At 44.7% G+C, this 18072-nt stretch overlaps 1 protein-coding gene across 6 annotated transcripts in view; it reads left to right on the top strand.

The window, feature by feature from the left end:
• The window catches only part of PHF14 (PHD finger protein 14), a 248771-nt gene that overhangs the window by 97750 nt on the left and 132949 nt on the right, over window positions 1-18072 (top strand). For 5 of the 6 annotated variants that reach the window (XR_014444023.1, XM_083144823.1, XM_083144822.1 and 2 more), the window contains one exon: window positions 1690-1833. Coding sequence is in view for 5 of the 6 variants with exons in the window: in XM_083144823.1 (XP_083000949.1) it covers window positions 1690-1833 (144 nt within the window). In the remaining variant the exon portion in view is untranslated. The remainder of the gene's footprint in view (window positions 1-1689; window positions 1834-18072) is intronic. The other variant, XM_083144821.1, reaches the window with a different exon arrangement.

Below are 18072 nucleotides of genomic sequence, written 5' to 3'. Positions count from 1 at the left end.
TTATTTTTCTATTACAGCTTTAAAAATGACATTACGGATCAACCAATTTACATAAATGTCCCCTTGGCTGTCTTTTTTTTTAAAAACTTTTTAAATATCCGATACCAGCATGCTGGGAACCTTCTCAAGGGTCAAGAGATTAATACATTTTCTTTACTAGTATATACCACTGTATGTATGTATTGTTTTGTTAATAAAAATATTAGGTTATGGTAATACAATTAAAAATGTTTTTTTGTTGCTATCTATTAATTTTATAGACCACACCGTTCTAGTATAAAACTTGCACTCTTCTGGAAGAACGTTCTGTTTTCTTAGCCATTACATGTGTCCTCATACATCTTTGCTGCAGTCCTGACAAACCGCCCCTCTAGACACGCTAGATGGTGTCCTAACCACTGGCACGCAAGTAGACCATACTTGCCGACTCCCGGAGAGGAGACCCGACAGAAGCGTGTCAGGGGGGCGGGACGGGCAGACGTCATGAAGCCCCGCCCCCAAGGCAGTCAAACTACGTAATTCACGAACAACTGTTATTTTATGCAGCATTAAAGGGGAGTGTGGGACTGCCTGGAAAATGCGGGAGGATTGCCCACCTTCCCGGGGGGACTGATTTTCGGGAGCCTCTCGGCAATTCCGGGATGGTAAGCAAGCCTGAAGTAGACTGCTGATTAATTTGCTGTGAAACTTGTATCTGTGTGCGACTGAGTCTTTGGGTCTGTACACAAATTGATACTTTGCACAAGGAGTCTACTGATTAATTTGGTGACACTTTTTGGTATCTGTGTGCGTCTGAGTCTCTGAATCTGTGCAGCTTGTGATCCAATACAAGTCCTGTTCTGCTTTGTATACAGACGCAGTCACAACAGTGTCCTATATCACCTTAATCAACAGAGTTTCTCTGTGCGTCCTAGTTACATTGTGTTTTGGCGAAGAAGCATTTGCAGCTAGAAAAGATGCCCAAAGTTAGATTTGCACAGGAACTGGTGGCACACTGGCGCTGTGTGTGGATAGATGCATATGTATGTTGTTAAATAACCAGTGCATTGTGAGAACCCTCTTAACCTTTTTCCTGCGCTCTAATAGACTGCTTTTGGAAATACCAATAATCCAGACGCTTTCCCTATGCACTGATTCCACCAATGTTCCGCTCTCATCCCTCTGCCTCTCTGGGCTTTTAAGTGCAGATTGTAACTTCTGATGCATGTTGACTCTATTCTTGGCCTCATTGATTTGATCTTTAACTTTTTTTTTTTTTCCTTTCCTTCCCTCTGAGATAAACCTTGAGGAGCGTCTTGTAAAGAGGACACAGTGCCTGTAATGGGTTTTGCGATAATGAATTTAGGACAGGAAGGGTCAGTCATCAACCAGCTTTATAGATCAAGAGGGTTCATTTGTACAAAGACATGAAAGGTCACTGGGATTACCTTAAAATCAGATGTTTGGATCTTTAAAAATCAAATCATTAGCGATTTTTGAAGAGCTTTTGTGAAGCTCATGTTCTACTTAAGGTTTTAAATACAGCAGGACTCAAGTTTCCTTCTTTTCAGAAAGCATAGTGGATCTATAAAAAGAGCCGTCCAACTTGCCTATATGTGTGATTTTATAAATTATTGCATTATCTTTGTTTTTTTTTGTCTTTTGCTTTTATCTTTTCATTTTTTAAGTTATGTTTCCTCTCTTCCTCAGAAGCATTGTTTTAGAGGAAGAAGGAAAAGCGCGCAGTTAAACTTTGAACTCTCCGAAGAAGTCAAGAAGGAGAAACTACCAGCAGACTCCCCGAGGCAGCCGGAACACCACCCCGAACTCGCTCAGCGGGGTGAACTTTTGTCGGTAATGTGAATCCTTTGCACATTTACTAAAACTGTTCTCCCTGTAACTGTATTGACACTGGGTCACTGACTCACCCCCGTGATATGGCTTCCTTGCAGATTGTCGCACATTTGGGTATGTAGTGTTCATTCTAGCACCCTGCATCTTTCAAAACTCCTGCAGTTCCTCTTCCCTGTCTGGGGTGTCGCGCTCTGCTGTGGTTTTTCTAGCACAGGTGTGGTCTGCCTATCCGTGCTGAAATACAGACCACACTGTGCTAGAACACCGCAGAAAAGAGCAATACCCCAGACAAGGATGAGGAAACTGCATGGGTATTGAGAGATGCAGGGTGCTAGAATGAACGCTACACAATGTTTTGTGAAAATTGCACCAGATCCTCATATTGTACTTGATACCATGAAAAGGAGAAAAAAAAGAAGATAATTGTTAATATTTTAAATGTTCTGTTAAATGTTCTGATCTAATGGAATTGTAGCTTGTTTCATACATACAACTTACATACTTTCATTGCAAAAGAAAAAAAAAATAACAATTAAAATTTTGATTTGGTAAATTTCAGCATTTTATTTGCTAGTACAGTATGTGCATGATTATTTAGTTTTGAAGTATATATGACTTATGATTTTTCTTTAAGTTGCACAGTGATATGTTTGCTTTAGGGGACAAAGGAATGAGCATTTTGTACAGATGTGTCCACATTCATCGACCATAATTAGTACAAGTTGCTTTATTTGTAGCGCATGAGTTCCATGTGCCTTGGTGGCGCTGGGCTTCTTTGCATGCAACTTTTCCATTAAAATGTGTCTTCTTCGATTAAGAAACGGAACATTAGTGTTTTTTCCAGGAAAACAATGTAACGTAGCATTTTGCACGCAGACACACACTGAATGTAGACATGCCTCATATTTTAATCAGTAGAAGCTGCTTGTGCGCCCTATTCACATTCATGAGATTCATTTTAATGGATCGTGCAAACAAGATCCACGGCATGGTGCGACTAGAAGGGCTGTTTAACGGGAAAGGAGATTAAATGTACGTGTATTTATTTATTAACGGTTTCTTATATAGCGCAGCATACTTTGTTGCGCTTTACAACAGGAGAAAGTGATACAACAAACTGGGTATTTACAGACAGCTATGAGGGCCCTGCTCCCGGGTATGGATCATTGGATAGAGGTCGAGACATGCCTGAAGGTCGACAGGGTCATTAGGTCGTCACAAGCATTAAGTCGACATGAGGAAGGTCAACAGTCAAAAGGTCGACATGGGGTTTTTCACCTTTTTTTTGTCCCAAATGTCGAAATGGACACTAAAAAGAGCACAGCCTATTTTATTCTCCCACCGTGCCCTAGTGGATGGTAGGGCATGAAATACCGCCTGTCGGCTCAAAAAACAGTGTCAACCTTTTTGACTGTCGACCTTCCCCATGTCGAGTAATGTATGAACCAAGTCCATCTGTGACATTCGGCACCAAAACGAGTGAAAAACTCATGTCGTGCACACTCCCGTCACTGGCTTCTAACTTCTGTTGCTGTCGATCTAAACAAGGTTGACTATCTTTAGGCATCTGACTTGACAGGTTTGACTAAGTGTGGTCAACCATAAGATGGTCGATTTTGGCATTGTAGATCCGTTGACCAGATATGGATTTATGGTGGTCCTGTATGTATAAGGTAAATAGATTTTTTTTACATATTATTCAACAATTCGTGCAAAAAGCTCATAAGAATAGTAATTGCTTTACAAATAAAAGTGACAAGTTTGGTATAAAAGATTGAGTAAAATGTATTTCAGTTAGTTTTTTATTTTCAAAACTCTCTAATAAATAACTATTCATGATAATGACACCAAGAAGAATAAACAATTTGTACCCTGAGATGAAAGTATTGAACAATTACTACGCTACCAGGGAGGCTTCCTTCTCTATTCCAAAAGGGCCTCCGTGATCTCTACTGAGCATGTACTGGCTTGGTCAGGGTGTTTTAGGCCTGGAGGTTTTCTTGGTTGGTAGGGTTTAGGTCTGGAGGTTGGCTTGGTCGGTAGGGTTTAGGTCTGGAGGGTTTAGGTCTGGAGGCTGGCTTGGTCGGTTGGGTGTATGTCTGGAGGCTGGCTTGGTCGGTTGGGTGTAGGTCTGGAGGTTGGCTTGGTCGGTTGGGTGTAGGTCTGGAGGTTGGCTTTGTCGGTTGGGTGTAGGTCTGGAGGTTGGCTTTGTCGGTTGGGTGTAGGTCTGGAGGTTGGCTAGGTCGGTTGGGTGTAGGTCTGGAGGTTTGCTTTGTCGGTTGGGTGTAGGTCTGGAGGTTGGCTTGGTTGGTAGGGTTTAGGTCTGGAGGTTGGCTTTGTCGGTAGGGTGTAGGTCTGGAGGTTGGCTTGGTCGGTTGGGTGTAGGTCTGGAGGTTGGCTTGGTCGGTTGTAGTTCTGGGGGTTGGCTTTGTCTGTTGGGTCCAGGTCTGGAGGTTGGCTTTGTCGGTAGGGTGTTGGTCTGGAGGTTGGCTTGGTCGGTTGGGTGTAGGTCTGGAAGTTGGCTTGGTCGGTTGGGTGTAGGTCTGGAGGTTGGCTTGGTCGGTTGTAGTTCTGGGGGTTGGCTTGGTTGGTAGGGTGTAGGTCTGGAGGTTGGCTTGGTTGGTTGGGTCTAGGTCTGAAGGTTGGCTTGGTCGGTTGGGTCTAGGTCTGGAGGTTGGCTTGGTCGGTAGGGTGTAGGTCTGGAGGTTGGCTTGGTCAGTAGGGTGTAGGTCTGGAGGTTGGCTTGGTTGGTTGGGTGTAGGTCTGGAGGTTGGCTTGGTTGGTTGGGTGTAGGCCTGGAGGTTGGCTTGGTCGGTTGTATGTCTGGGGGTTGGCTTGGTTGGTAGGGTGTAGGTCTGGAGGTTGGCTTGGTCAGTAGGGTATACAGTAGGTCTGGAGATTGGCTTGTCATTCCACAACATGATGATTATTTTGGGGGTATTTTTCAGCCTTTCAGTCAGAGTATTTTGGTGTTCTTAGTGTCATTGTCCTTTTATAGGATCCAGTTTCATCCAAGCTCAATCATTGGACAGATGGTCTCACATTTCACTCTAGGCCACACTAAAACATAGATGAGTTCATGATCAAGTCCAAAATTGGAAGGTGTCCAGGTTCTCCTCACCCCCATGATTGATGGTCAGTATAAGGTTCCTCTTGGGGGTTCCCTATATTTTGGGTTTACCAAACATGGTGGCGTACATGAACAGCAAAAATCTGTACTTTGGTCTTGTTTGTCCAGAGGATTTTGTTGCATGGGGTCTTACATTTCTATTTACATTTTATATATATATATATTTGTTTGCAAACACAAGCCACGCTACAACTTTGGGAGGAGTATTCTTATGGCTACTCCTCCATTACAACCAGCCTGTTTCTAGTGGAAGCAATTGCTGCATTGACAGAGGACTGTAATACCACAATACATCACGTAATTGATCTGAGCACTGAACATCTTTTTCTGGGACGCCGCACCTGGTTACATTGGTGACAGGCTCTCACTGTAGGATGCTTCGAATCATGGTTGCTCATTCTGGCTGCCCCCTCCATGTGGCTACGATAACAATTCACTTGCTGGGACCGTCCACTTGAATGGATGGCTCTGGGAGGCCTTTCTCTTTTCCAGGAGGCTGAGAGTGCTACTAGATTTTTGAAAGCCTCCGGGCAATTCCCGGAGAGTAGGCAAGTGTGTTTCAAATCCCCCCCCCCCCCATAGCCCCGAATTGAATAGGTCTCTTTGAATACTTAGCCATAGCTTTTGAAAACATTAAAACAAACTGCTCTTTGGGAAATTTTGCACAGCTGGGGGGGGGGGGGGGTACTATGTATGCCGCTGCAGGGACTATGTATGCCGCTGAAGGGACTGTGTGTGCCAGGGCAAACTGTAGTTCTTTGCTACCTCTTGTGAAGGCTATGGAAACAAGTTCATCCTATTAGCTTAGTCCCTCAGGCTACTGCATTGTGAGATGCTTATCACACGCGAGCAGGATTGACAGGAGGGTTCTGCAAGGAAACTGGTATTATCAGACAAAAGATTGTCGTCTATGGGGAACTTGCTACCAGACTGTCAGTACGCTAGGGTATACAGTATATAGAGATGTTCGTTCAGATGTAAGTTTTTCCTTTAATTTTTTTCCTTTCCTCTAGTACCCCTATACCAATAACCACAGATATCTGTCTGACATGTTTTTAAATATATCTCTTTTTTGCTTTATTTATCTTGTTGCGATCGGAGCATTTATTGTCATATCAATTTTGGTGCCTGCAGATAAATGTTGTAGTTGTATTTTGGGTGTTCGGTCTGATGGTGCCCACACACATGGATAGATTTTATGAAGTCACTTACCAATTTCACCATGAAATCCTGGCTAAACAATACCAAGCCCACACACAGAGCGATTGAGTAAACGATCATAGAATTAGACGGGTCGTAGACACATCATTGCCACATCGTTCATCATGCCTACACATGGATGTGTGCCAAATCGTACATGACGGGTCATTTATCTTTCCGCTTGTTGAAGTGATGGAATGGGATCATTGGATAGACATACATTAGGTTGACAGGTCATTAGATCGACATGGGGAAGGTGGACAGTCAAAAGTTCGACATGAGGTTTTTCACTTTTTTTGTCCCGAATGTCGACATGGACACTAAAAGAGTGCACCACGTCCCCTTGCTGTGTTAGCAATGATTTGGACGGGGTGCCTCGCTATGCTCAACACACTATTTTATTCTCTCACTAAGCCCTAGTGGGATGGTAGGGCATGAAATACCACCCGTGTCAGCTCAAAAAAAAACCATGTCGTCCTTTTGACTGTCTATCTAGCTCATGTCAACCTAATGCATTTGTCGGCCTAATGACCCTGTTGACCTAACCCCATGTTGACCATTAGAAATGACGATCTTCATGCATATCGACCTTTAGTAGTCAACCCAATGAAAGTCAACTTTCCTCTTGTCGACCTAGTGACCGTATACTAACAGCGGATTCCTGCAACCTCCCATGGGACACTGCAGTTGTGTAATATGGGCTCTTCCCATGCTGGAAACCGAACCTGAGTCGGCTGACTCCGACACTGCAGCCTTACCTGGTCGCTGGACCTAGATTGTTGTTATTTTTGGCACCCTTCTAACTGAGCCGTGACCCAAATTATCACTGCAGTACACCTGGGTTTTAGCCACAGTGGAAAAGGGGTATTACTGTTGTGGGCACATATTGCTGATCTCTTCTCCACGTCCTGGGCAACTCCCCTTGTGTAGTGTGTATTTTTCTAGTTCTTCTTAGAATGCGCTTCTTAATAGCCACAGAACCGCTTCACCGATACCGCACTGATTAATATGCGACACTGATATATCTGTGTGCGACTGAGTCTGACTCTGCATACAAAGTGCTACGATGCCGCCATTTTTTTCAATGACCAGTTCTGGTGTGCTTCATACACAGAATCAGACTCTGACCACTGATTTATACAGTTGTCAAACATTAAATCAATAGGTGCAGCAACGTGAATCCGTTTTATCACACTAGATTGTGACAAAGACGCACATTTAGACTTGGCGCATCTCGCTTGTTCTGGGTTTTTCTCGCCACATGAACCATTGAGAATACTTGTATGAGGACACATCTGTATATGTTTAGTAGTCAGTGAGACCCAATAATGTCTGATTAATATCCACAGTGATTAACTCGACCAAAGCGCGCTGTAGAGTACATCGTCCCTGCTAGAGATTATGTGGTTAAATGTATTCCGCTCGGAGAAGTGGTATCTATCCCCCATAAGTAACGTTATGTGCAAGGTGATAATGCACCAGCCAATCAGCTCCGAACTGCCAATTTACATATCGGAGCTGATTGGCTGGTGCGTTATCACCTTGCACATAACGTTATTTATGGGGGATAGATACCATTTGCACAAGATTCATACATTTACCAGTCCGTTCTTAATTTTCTGCAATTGTCTACTCACTAATGTTAGATGATTGAAACTTTTAAATTTAAATGTTGGATTCAATGCGCGTTACACTTAATGGGAACCTTGACAACAAATTCGTTAGAATCAAATCGGATGTTAGAAATTTAGCGTGATTTTTATTGCAAAGACCTTTACACCGTTCCTTTGCCTTGTCTGTAGCATTGTCGGAAACAGCATAGAGCATGTGAAAAGGTGGTGAGAAGAGGTAGTGTAGGGAGGGAGGGGCGTCTCGTGCACATTTGTAACACAGGAGAGCCCCCTTGTGTCCGCATAGCTTGTCGCTTCCCCTCCACCACGTGTACACCTCAAACATGGCTTCAGAAAATGTTGCAGTGTCTATTTAGATGTAACTATTAAACTGAAAGATTAAAGGGGGGGTATTTTAAGGTTTCCTGTTATTTCAGAGTTTTGGAAAGAACTCTTTTTCACGTTTCGAATTAGCATCCGTTTCCACGGGAAAAGACGCAGATTCGCGGATCCACGTCTTTTGCCGTTTTAGAATTATTTTTGAAAATTGGAAAACAATTTAAAACCTTTAAATAGAGAAATTGATGAATTACATCTATTATTTGTAAAAACGGCTGCTATTGTGCCGAGGATCAGCATTAAAGGAGGATAAAACACAAATGCATCTGTTACCGATATGTATTTATTAGGTTTTAATATAAATTTGTTTATACTATATCTTTTTGTTTTTTTCCAAGTCCTACATTCATTCTTAGGAGTTTATTTACTATGATGAGCGTTCTATTGAAGATGGAATGTTGCTATGAGTAACCAATCAGATTCTACCTCTCTTCTAGAATGTGCTAAATAAGTAGTAGATTCTGATTGGTTGCTATGGCCAACATCCCATCATCAATTTTACTCCCATTTTAGTTAATAAAAACCCCTTAGAGGTAAATTTACTAAAGTTTCTAAAATTAGTAAAGAGGTGACGTTGCCCATAGCAACTAATTAGATTGTCTGTATCATTTGCATCCTAGAAAATGATAGACAGAATCTGGTTGCTATAAGCAACATCTACTAAATGTACCCCTTTGGGGGGTATTCAGTCTGGGATTCCGACTGTCGGAACGTCCCAACAGTTGGAATCCCAGGCCGTTTCCGACAGTAACTCGACAGCCGAAACGCAATGTTCCAGCTGTCGAGTGTTGCAAAGTCCTCGGATCGGCGAAAACGGACGCGGATTGTCAATAAACGGCTGTAAATTCGACAATCTGCGGTTATTTCCCCTGTCGGAAAATCTCGGCATAGAATCTTATGTCACCGTATAAAATTCAGGCGTATGCATTGGCGATGAATAGCTTTAACCTAGCCGGCTCCTGATATACCAGATATATTATATTCTCCTCCTTCGCGATCTGCTCTCAGTTATCAGTGACATTATTTGTTATACAGGTTCTGCCGTAGCCGGCACACCGCTTTCTTGATATCCAGCCCGTTTGTATCTGTATTCAGTATAACTTAGGCTTTATATAGCCGTAAACACTGAACAGCTGTAACATTTCTAAATGTTGATAAGAAATCTTGTTCAGTATATCATTTCGGCATTAAATCTTATCGTATTTGGGTTAATATCTTGCTTCCAGCAGAACTGAGCTGATCGTATCAATGAAATAGAGGAAAAGAGACAATACAATGTTCGGCTGTGCGTATGTACCGAATCTTTATATCTCGGCACAAATTTTTGGTTTATGCTCTTATTCTCCTTAAAAGAAAAACAAGAAAAGAAATGAGCAATGGGAGGAACTGACTACTGCTTCCTTTTATATATTTATATATTGTCGATTCAAACTGTTCTTGTGTTGCAGAAGTAAAGATATAGCTATGCTCATCTATCCTGTTGACCCGCCATCCTGGCTTTGTCGTCAGGCCATAAGAAATGTCCCGATATGGCGTACTATGGCGAAAGCATGTAATTATACTTCTTCACAGCTGGGTGGCGATTGCTCCAATAATGATAACTACAGTACAGTGCTGCTGGTATCCGGACGACCGGGTGTAGATTGACCAAGTTCTGGTCAACCACCCTTAGTCCACACCGCTGTTATGCCCCTTTCAGACCGCACTTTAAAAACGGTATGTTGCCGTTTTTTTACCGTTTTAAAACGGTAATGTGTGCGGTCTGAAAGGTGCAGGACCACTTAACGGTTAGAAAAAAAACGTTTTTTCTAACCGGTTAAAATGCAGGGTCCTACCCGTTTCAGAACCGGTATTTTAGGCTCAAAATCGGTTCTGAAACGGTATTTAGGACCCAGCCAATGAGCTGGGTCCTAAATTCAGCACAGTGAATACTTAATGAGCGCTCATTAAGTATTCACAGCACTGGAGCCCCCCCGCGCGTGTCGACGCCCCCCCCCCCACGTGTCGGCGCCCCCCACGTGTCGGCGCCCCCCCCCCCCCCCCCACCCCGTGTCGACTTACCCCGTGCCGGTATCTCCGTTGTGGTTCCCGGCACTGCAGCTCAGTATGCTCGGAAAGCACTTATGAAAAAAGTGTCTTTCAGAAAATGGCTGCCCCCATACGAAAGACAGTTTTTTTAAACAGGGTTTCCTATGGGGCAGCCATTTTCTGGAAGACACTTTTTTCATAAGTGCTTTCCGAGCATACTGAGCTGCAGTGCCGGGATCCACAACGGAGGTACCGGCACGGGGGGGCCGACACGCGCGGGGGGGGCGCGCGTCGACATGCGCGGGGGGCGTCGACACGCGCGAGGGGGGGAGGGGGAGCTGCACGGAGGGGAGGGCTGAAGGCTGCACTGGCTTTGACCCTGTATTTGGAAAGTTTCCAAAAACGGGTCTGCCAGTGTCAAAAAATCGGCACTTAAACGGTAATATACCGTTTAAGTGCTGCGGTGTGAAAGGGGTTTTATCTGGCAGACCCGTTTTTGGAAACGTTTCCAAATACAGGGTCAAAGCCAGAGATGCGGTCTGAAAGCAGCATTAGACGGCTAAAGATAGTCTTCAGCCACTAGAGCGTCAGTCACGCTAGTTAGGCGCCAGCGGGTGATCGGCAGAACCATGGCGGCGGTCACATGGCAGATTAGGAGTTTTTCAGGATTTTTTGGTGCTGGTCCACTTAAATCATACTTTACAATCCAAGTGGACATAGGGTTAAAATAGAAATATCCAAAAATACCGGAAAAACTCCTGTAGACAATGTGACCGTTGCCCATGGTTTTGCCGATCTCCAGCTGGCGTCTGACTAGTGCCCCATTCTGTTTGTCAGGAGAACTTTAAAGATGCAGGAGAAGAGAAGCAGTGATCTTGCACCTTGTGTGTTCCTTATTTTCCTGGTATTAGGTGGCCTGTCCGTTCTCTTGTGGTGGCTGTATAGATTGTCTTGAAGGCGCTGAGCATAGTATTGATTGAGCTTAGAGGTCTGTGGAATGAGTTTGACAAAAACTGTTTTTATCTTAGCAATTAGAAGTACTGTATGATGTGCACAGGAATACAAAGTCTCAGCCGAAATAAATCCTTTCTTGTATCTTCCATTCAAAAGATATCCAAACTTCTTACATATACTATCTGCAGTATTCAATGAGGCTGATTCGCCATGGTCTACGGCGAATGTGTGCTGTTTTCGTGCTCTAAGGTGAATGTTTTTAATGAAAAACTGATTCCCCCTATTCAACGTGCACTTTTCGCCGTCTGCGAATAGTGAATGACGGACAATTCACCGCCTGATAGTTGCTGTAATTCGCTGTGGTTTTTCAATGGGTTTTTCAATGTGATTTGCCGTGAGTGTATTCAATGATCAGATGGCGAATTGCTTTCTAAGCGATTTTCGATCTATGTCACTGTGTAGCAATTGCCATCTTTTTTATGGTGAACTGAACTGTGATCTTTTAACATAAAGGTTTTTTTTTATTATTTGGTGTAAAAAAAATCTGTATTTTTTTTCTTTGAAGGGGCATGCTATTTTTTTTCATGTACTTACTTCACATGAATATATATAAAATTTTTAATTATCTTATTTTTTTACACATAACAGCCAGCAGGGGGCCCAGAGCCGCTCATTAGATATTCATATATTCACTGCTCCCGCTCATTAAATATGTGGGAGCAGTGCAGCGGCTTCCTACCACGTCCCCTGCCAGCTCTCCCGGGGGGCAGCTTCTGCTGCCTGTGTTTCCGGGAGCCCTGCTTCTGCCCCACAGTGTCCGGCGCAGGCAGGGAGGCTTCCATCTCCCTGCCTGCCACCGTCCCGCGGCTCCCTGAGGCGTTCGCCGCAGGGGTTAAAATTCGCCATCAGGGGCATCGAGCCCCTATGGCATTGAATACAGCGACAGGGAGGGCTGGCAGAGAAAACTGCTCCAGCCCTCTGGAACACGGCGACTGTGCAGCGAATCCTAACCAGGATTTGCTGCACATGCCGAAAAGCCTCATTGAATACTGCCCTGTATGTCCTGCAAATCTGGTTATAAATTCATGTAACGCATTGGCAGTCTTTTAACCAGTTGCAAGAGATTTTGAGTTCTGTTGAACTGCATGAAATAGTTTTTGATCATTTTATATTAGTCCTAAGTCAATCAATAAAAGGAGGGAGGGGGGGGAAGGGGGGTGACACATTCCCTCAACTTACCAGAGCAATAAACTACCTCCTCTACAGAATTCTGTAGTTTAGTCCAGTGGTTCTCAACCTTGGTCCTCAAGTTCCCCCAACAGTGCATGTTTTCCAGGTCTCTACACAGTCACAAGGGAAATAATTGGCTCCACCTGTGGATCTTTTAAAGTGACCGTGAGTAATGATTGCACCTGCTGGTGACCTGGAAAATGTGAACTGTTGGGGTCACTTGAGGAACGAGGTTGGGAACCACTGGTTTAGTCTATGCCACATCTGTCCGTCTCTGTTTTCCCTATAGTCCATATTGTAGTTTAGCAACCTTCACTGCTGATGCCCTTCTTAAGCTCTGCGCTGTAAAGTGCGCCCTGCCCTGCAATGCCATTGTAAAATATCAGACTTAATAGTAATAATAGTAAGAAGTAATAATGGAAGCTCTGAGATTGCTACGTGGAAGCTGTTGACTGGTTAGATGACGACTTTCCAATCTGTTGGAGTAGACCACAGGTCCTCAACCTCTGTCCTCAGTGCATTTTTTTGCAGCTCTCCTCACAGAATCAAGTGAAATAATTAGCTCCACCTGTGGATCTTTTATTGTGTCAGTCAGTAATGAATACACCAGTCTACCTGTCAGGTGACCTGGAAAACGCAAACTGTGCGTGGGGTCAGGAGGACCGAGTTTGAGAACCACTGGTCTACTCTGTAAAGCTCCGTACACGTGGCGGGGCCGGTGAGCTGATAGGCACGGATCACTCAGCACACATCGCTGCACACCCATGATGCACCCGTGATGAGCAATCCATGCAGAACAGCGTTTTGCCTATGCCACAGGTTCTCAAACTCTGTGTGTGGGGTCTCCTCAGGACCCCACACAGTGCATGTGTTGCAGGTTTCTGACAGAATCACAAGTGAAATAATTAGCTCCACCTGTGGATCCTTTAAAATGTGTCAGTGAGTAATGAGTACACCTGTGCACCTGATGGGTCACCTGGAAAATGTGAAATGTTTGGGGTCCTGAGGATGGCGTTTGAGAACCCATGTGTTGACTAAGCATACTCTCAGGCCTTAATCAGACCTCTGTGGGCCTCATAGCACATATTAAAGGGCCCCTGCTCCAATGTTTCTTGAGAAACCTGTCCGCAGTAATTATTAATTTGATTCCCCATAATAGAACTCCAGTTCATTTTCAGTTCCGTAGTCAATATTATGCTCCTCAATTCACACTGTGTTCCCTGTCCATATTATACCACAATAGATATCCCCCTGTTCATACTGTGCCACATTACATTGTTCTCCAGTTCGAATGATGTAACATTGCAGTGCCACAGTTCATGTTATGGCACACTAGAGTGCCTTTATTTCATATTGTACAACATTGGATTGCCACAATCCATATAAAGTGACATTATAGTGCCCTCCAGATTAGTACACATTAGTGACCTCCAGTTCAAATTATACTATATTACAGTGCCTCCTTACCATTATAACATCCACTACACACTCACTGAAAATGTATTATCACACAATTCAGGCTCGGCGGTGGATCAGGCCTAGTTGCTTAGAAGGCGAATCCTGAAAATTGGTATTCAGTGTTACAACCTGGGTCCAGGCCCCTTAGCAATGGCACCCTTTGCACCCACTATTGTTATGTACATGCATATTCTTACTGTAGTTATGAGTTTTCTGTGAATGAATCCCATAAAAATAATAATTTCAGTGTCAATAGATTTTAATTTTCTTTATTCTTTCTTTGTTACTTTGAGGATGCACTAATGACCTTTTTAGATTCAGAAATTCAAAAACTCATTAGAACTCCCGTCACAGTCTATCCAAGAACTCATTCATAAATTGCACGGGTTCCGGACTTTTCTTATTAAAGTCTTGTATTACGGCTGTAATTCTCTTGTAGAAATCGTGGATAATTATAGTAATGTTGGATCTGCCTTCCCCATAAAGAGGGAAATGGGGATATAGGGGGATATTCAATCTCCCCCGCAGGGGATATAATAGCGGGCACCTATTCAATGTGGTCTTTTCCACAGCTCCACAGAACGGATCTGACTTTAAAACCAGTCAGATCCGTTTTGCCGAAAATGGCTGTGGATCGGCGACAATCCACATCCATTTTTGCAGACATGTCCCCTTTTAGCCACTCAACAAGTAGAACATTGAATTCCGCCTGCCGATAAACTGGCGAACTGAGCGAACAGGGCAGGATTGAATTACCCCCCTATAGTCCAGTTTCCAAAGCTCTGAAAGCTTAGCTTTGCCAGAGCTTAGGGGTTGATATCCCAAGCTGTTAACAGACTGGAAAAGTTGCTTATAGCAATTATTCCGCTCTGAGGAAGAATTTATGAAATGCATTTTATAAAATGATAGATGCTGATTGGTCCACCTCTCCACTCATGAATAAATGTAATTAGCTGTTGTAACGAATTGGCTTATTTTTTATTTATTTTTTGCTGGAGAGGGATTTTTTGGATCCCTCCCAGCAGACTAGAATTGCACGTGTACGATTTCCTTTTCATCCAAGTCGGTGTTTGCTCTCTAATAAGTGATATAAAACTTAACACGAAGGAGCACACCTTATACTTAGTACATTTATTTTGTTCCCTTAACACCACAATATATAAGTTAAGTCATTAAGCTTTTTTTTTTCTCCTCCCTTTTAGTTGCTACAAAACTGTCTTTTCTCTCTCCTGCGCAGATAGCAGGCTCTGGGCTGGTCATGGATCTCATTTCTACCGCGCTCGTGAATCTGATTTATAGCGAGTCCACAAGAATTTGAGCTGTAATTAAATTAAGTCTGAAATCCCCCATTCTGCTTTGTCTTCATATATTTCCAGCACTTTCTTTTGTCACTGCGCAAATTGTTTTTTCTTATTCAGCTCACCCTTACTAGTAATGGCTCTAAATTCTGCACCGTCTACTGCTACACTTTATGGAGACTAATTGCTGATTGTAAAACATTGTCTTTTAAAGCGATATTACAAACATAGACGGTCTTACCTCAAAGGGGTTAGTTGTGCCCAAAAAGGGGATTACACAGTCGTTAAGAGTCAATGTTTATTGCAAGATTCAAATACGTATCGTTGCAAAAAGTTCAAACCTAATTCTGCGGTGGAGTTAAGTGGAGCGTTCTGTGGTCCTCAATGAGTATTACTTCGCGTGGGAAGGAGAAAACAAACCTATTTCCTTCACTGAATGAGGGGAAATAATGGGTATTTCTAATTATGCCATTGTTACTTTAATAGTCGTCTAACAGAGGGGGAGGTGTTTCAAAACTTGGAGCTTGATAGGGTACAGAAAAAGCGTCTCCTGTCATTTTTGGTTGGTACGTTGTCCCTCTCCCTCTCTCTCCCTCTCTCTCTCTCTCTCCCTCTCTCTCTCTCTCTCTCTCTCCCTCTCTCTCTCTCTCTCTCTCCCCCCCTCTCTCTCTCTCCCCCCTCTCTCTCTCCTCCCCCCCCTCTCTCTCTCCCCCCCCTCTCTCTCTCCCCCCCCTCTCTCTCTCCCCCCCCCTCTCTCTCTCCCCCCCCCTCTCTCTCTCCTCCCCCCTCTCTCTCTCCCCCCCCCTCTCTCTCTCCCCCCCCTCTCTCTCTCCCCCCCCTCTCTCTCTCCCCCCCCTCTCTCTCTCCCCCCCTCTCTCTCTCCCCCCCCTCTCTCTCTCTCCCCCCTCTCTCTCCCCCCCCCTCTCTCTCTCCCCCCCCTCTCTCCCCCCCCTCCCTCTCTCCCCCCCCCTCCCTCTCTCCCCCCCCCTCCCTCTCTCCCCCCCCTCTCTCTCCCCCCCCTCTCTCTCTCTCCCCCCACCTCTCTCTCTCTCCCCCCACCTCTCTCTCTCTCTCTCTCCATACATTACCACAATTTAGGCTGATTTCACCCGTCCTGGCGGAACAGCCCAGAAATCGGCCCAAATCAAGTGCCTGTGATGTCCCATCGGGTCCGATGCGTGGTCCCGTGCACATCGGACATAAGTCGGAGGTCGGTCCCTCCTCCGGCGGTGAGGCGACGGGTCAAATGCGATCCATCACATGTGAAAGGACCGCATGCGATGTATCACATCTGACTGTCCCGGGTGGATCAGATGGCCATGCACCGCTGCAAGGGATCACAGTAGTGTATGGTCATTTTAAGGTTTTATACGTTCCCCCCCAAAACTGCTATCCCCAGAGCTGGCCCTAGGCATAAGCAAACAATGCTGACCTTGTCATGTCTTGACCTTTGGCTTGTTGACCCTGTCCATGTTGACCATTTGTGGTTGACCTAAACACTATCCGCTCTTTGACTGGTATCCGGTCTATGGGTGGACAGTAATTAGATTAACATGGTCTAGGTCAATATTTACAAAAGGCTGACACAAAGAAAAGATCAACATTAAAGGTCGACACAAGATTTTTCATGATGTTTTTTTCTTTAAAGCCGACTTGTTCTTAATTCACGATCCACGTGGGCATAGACGGGTCAGAATAGTGTGCCTGACCCGTGCCCGGAGCATGGGGAGCGCAACACAGTTATACGGTGTCCAGGATGGTAGGTTTTCATATAGACACCCAAAAAAGTGAAATACTCATGTTGACCTCTTCCTGTTCAACCTAATAATTCACACCCCTTTGACCTTTTGGCCCTATATACCATAACCATGCCAAACACCCTTTTTTATGTTTTAAGCTGGCCCTGCACTAGGTGATATACATGCAATTTGGGCTGTTTTCATGTGATTGCAGCGACCAATCGCGTGAAAAGCTTCCCAACCGCATGTGATTGACAGCAGGTCCGAAGTGATGCGCATAGCACCAGAGCCTTCTCAACGCACCGGCTGCAGAGCGATTTGTTTGTATTACATCTGAGCCGGGGCAGGCTTGGCTGGGATCACATGAAAAAGGACTGCATTACTATATATCGCAGCTGAAGGGGTGGATTACGGGCGACTTCTCTGCTTGGAGTAGTCACCCTAGTGTATGGGGGCTTTAAATTGTGGAACCAATTTTGTTAATGATGTGATTTACATACTTGCACAAACAGTATGAAGTTGTAGAGCTGACAGAAGAGTAGTTGGTACTTGTGGATTATCACGGCTCCCACGATGGCCATCGTACATGAAAAAATCGCATCGCATCGCATGCCATTTGATCGCATGCGATTTTTCGCTGAAAAGCATCCAAATGCATTGGAATTAGTATGAAACATGTTCAATGGCCCCCAAATGGCATTTTTGAGGCTGTACCACCCCCACTATCAACGCGAACCCAAAGCATGGCGAGCGCAGCGAGCCCACGAGGGGCGGCAGTATGCGTCCTACGACCTTTTCATACCCCCACTATCCACGTCGGGGATGCGGACACCTGTGAAGCCCGTGAGGGGACGCGGATACCTGTGAAGGTATCCGCGTCCCCTCGCGGGGCTCACCACGCTTCGGGCTCGGTGGCTCGCTGCGCTCGCCACACTTTCTATTCTCAACTCCACGCCGACGTGGATAGTGGGGGTATGAAAAGGTCGTAGGACGCGTACCGCCGCCCCTCGCGGGCTCGCTTCGCTCGCCACGCTTCGGGTTCGCGTTGATAGTGGGGGTGGTACAGCCTCAAAAATGCCATTTGGGGGCCATTGAACATGTTTCATAATAATTCCAATGCATTTGGATGCTTTTCAGTGAAAAATCGCATGCGATGCGATTTTGACAAACTGCAAAAATCGCATTGCATGCTA

Source organism: Crinia signifera, chromosome 5, assembly GCF_055691185.1.
Source record: "Crinia signifera chromosome 5, ASM5569118v1, whole genome shotgun sequence".
Classification (NCBI taxonomy): Eukaryota; Metazoa; Chordata; class Amphibia; order Anura; family Myobatrachidae; genus Crinia; species Crinia signifera.
Note: the sequence above shows the minus strand (reverse complement) of the source record. Positions and strands in the feature narration are given on the sequence as shown.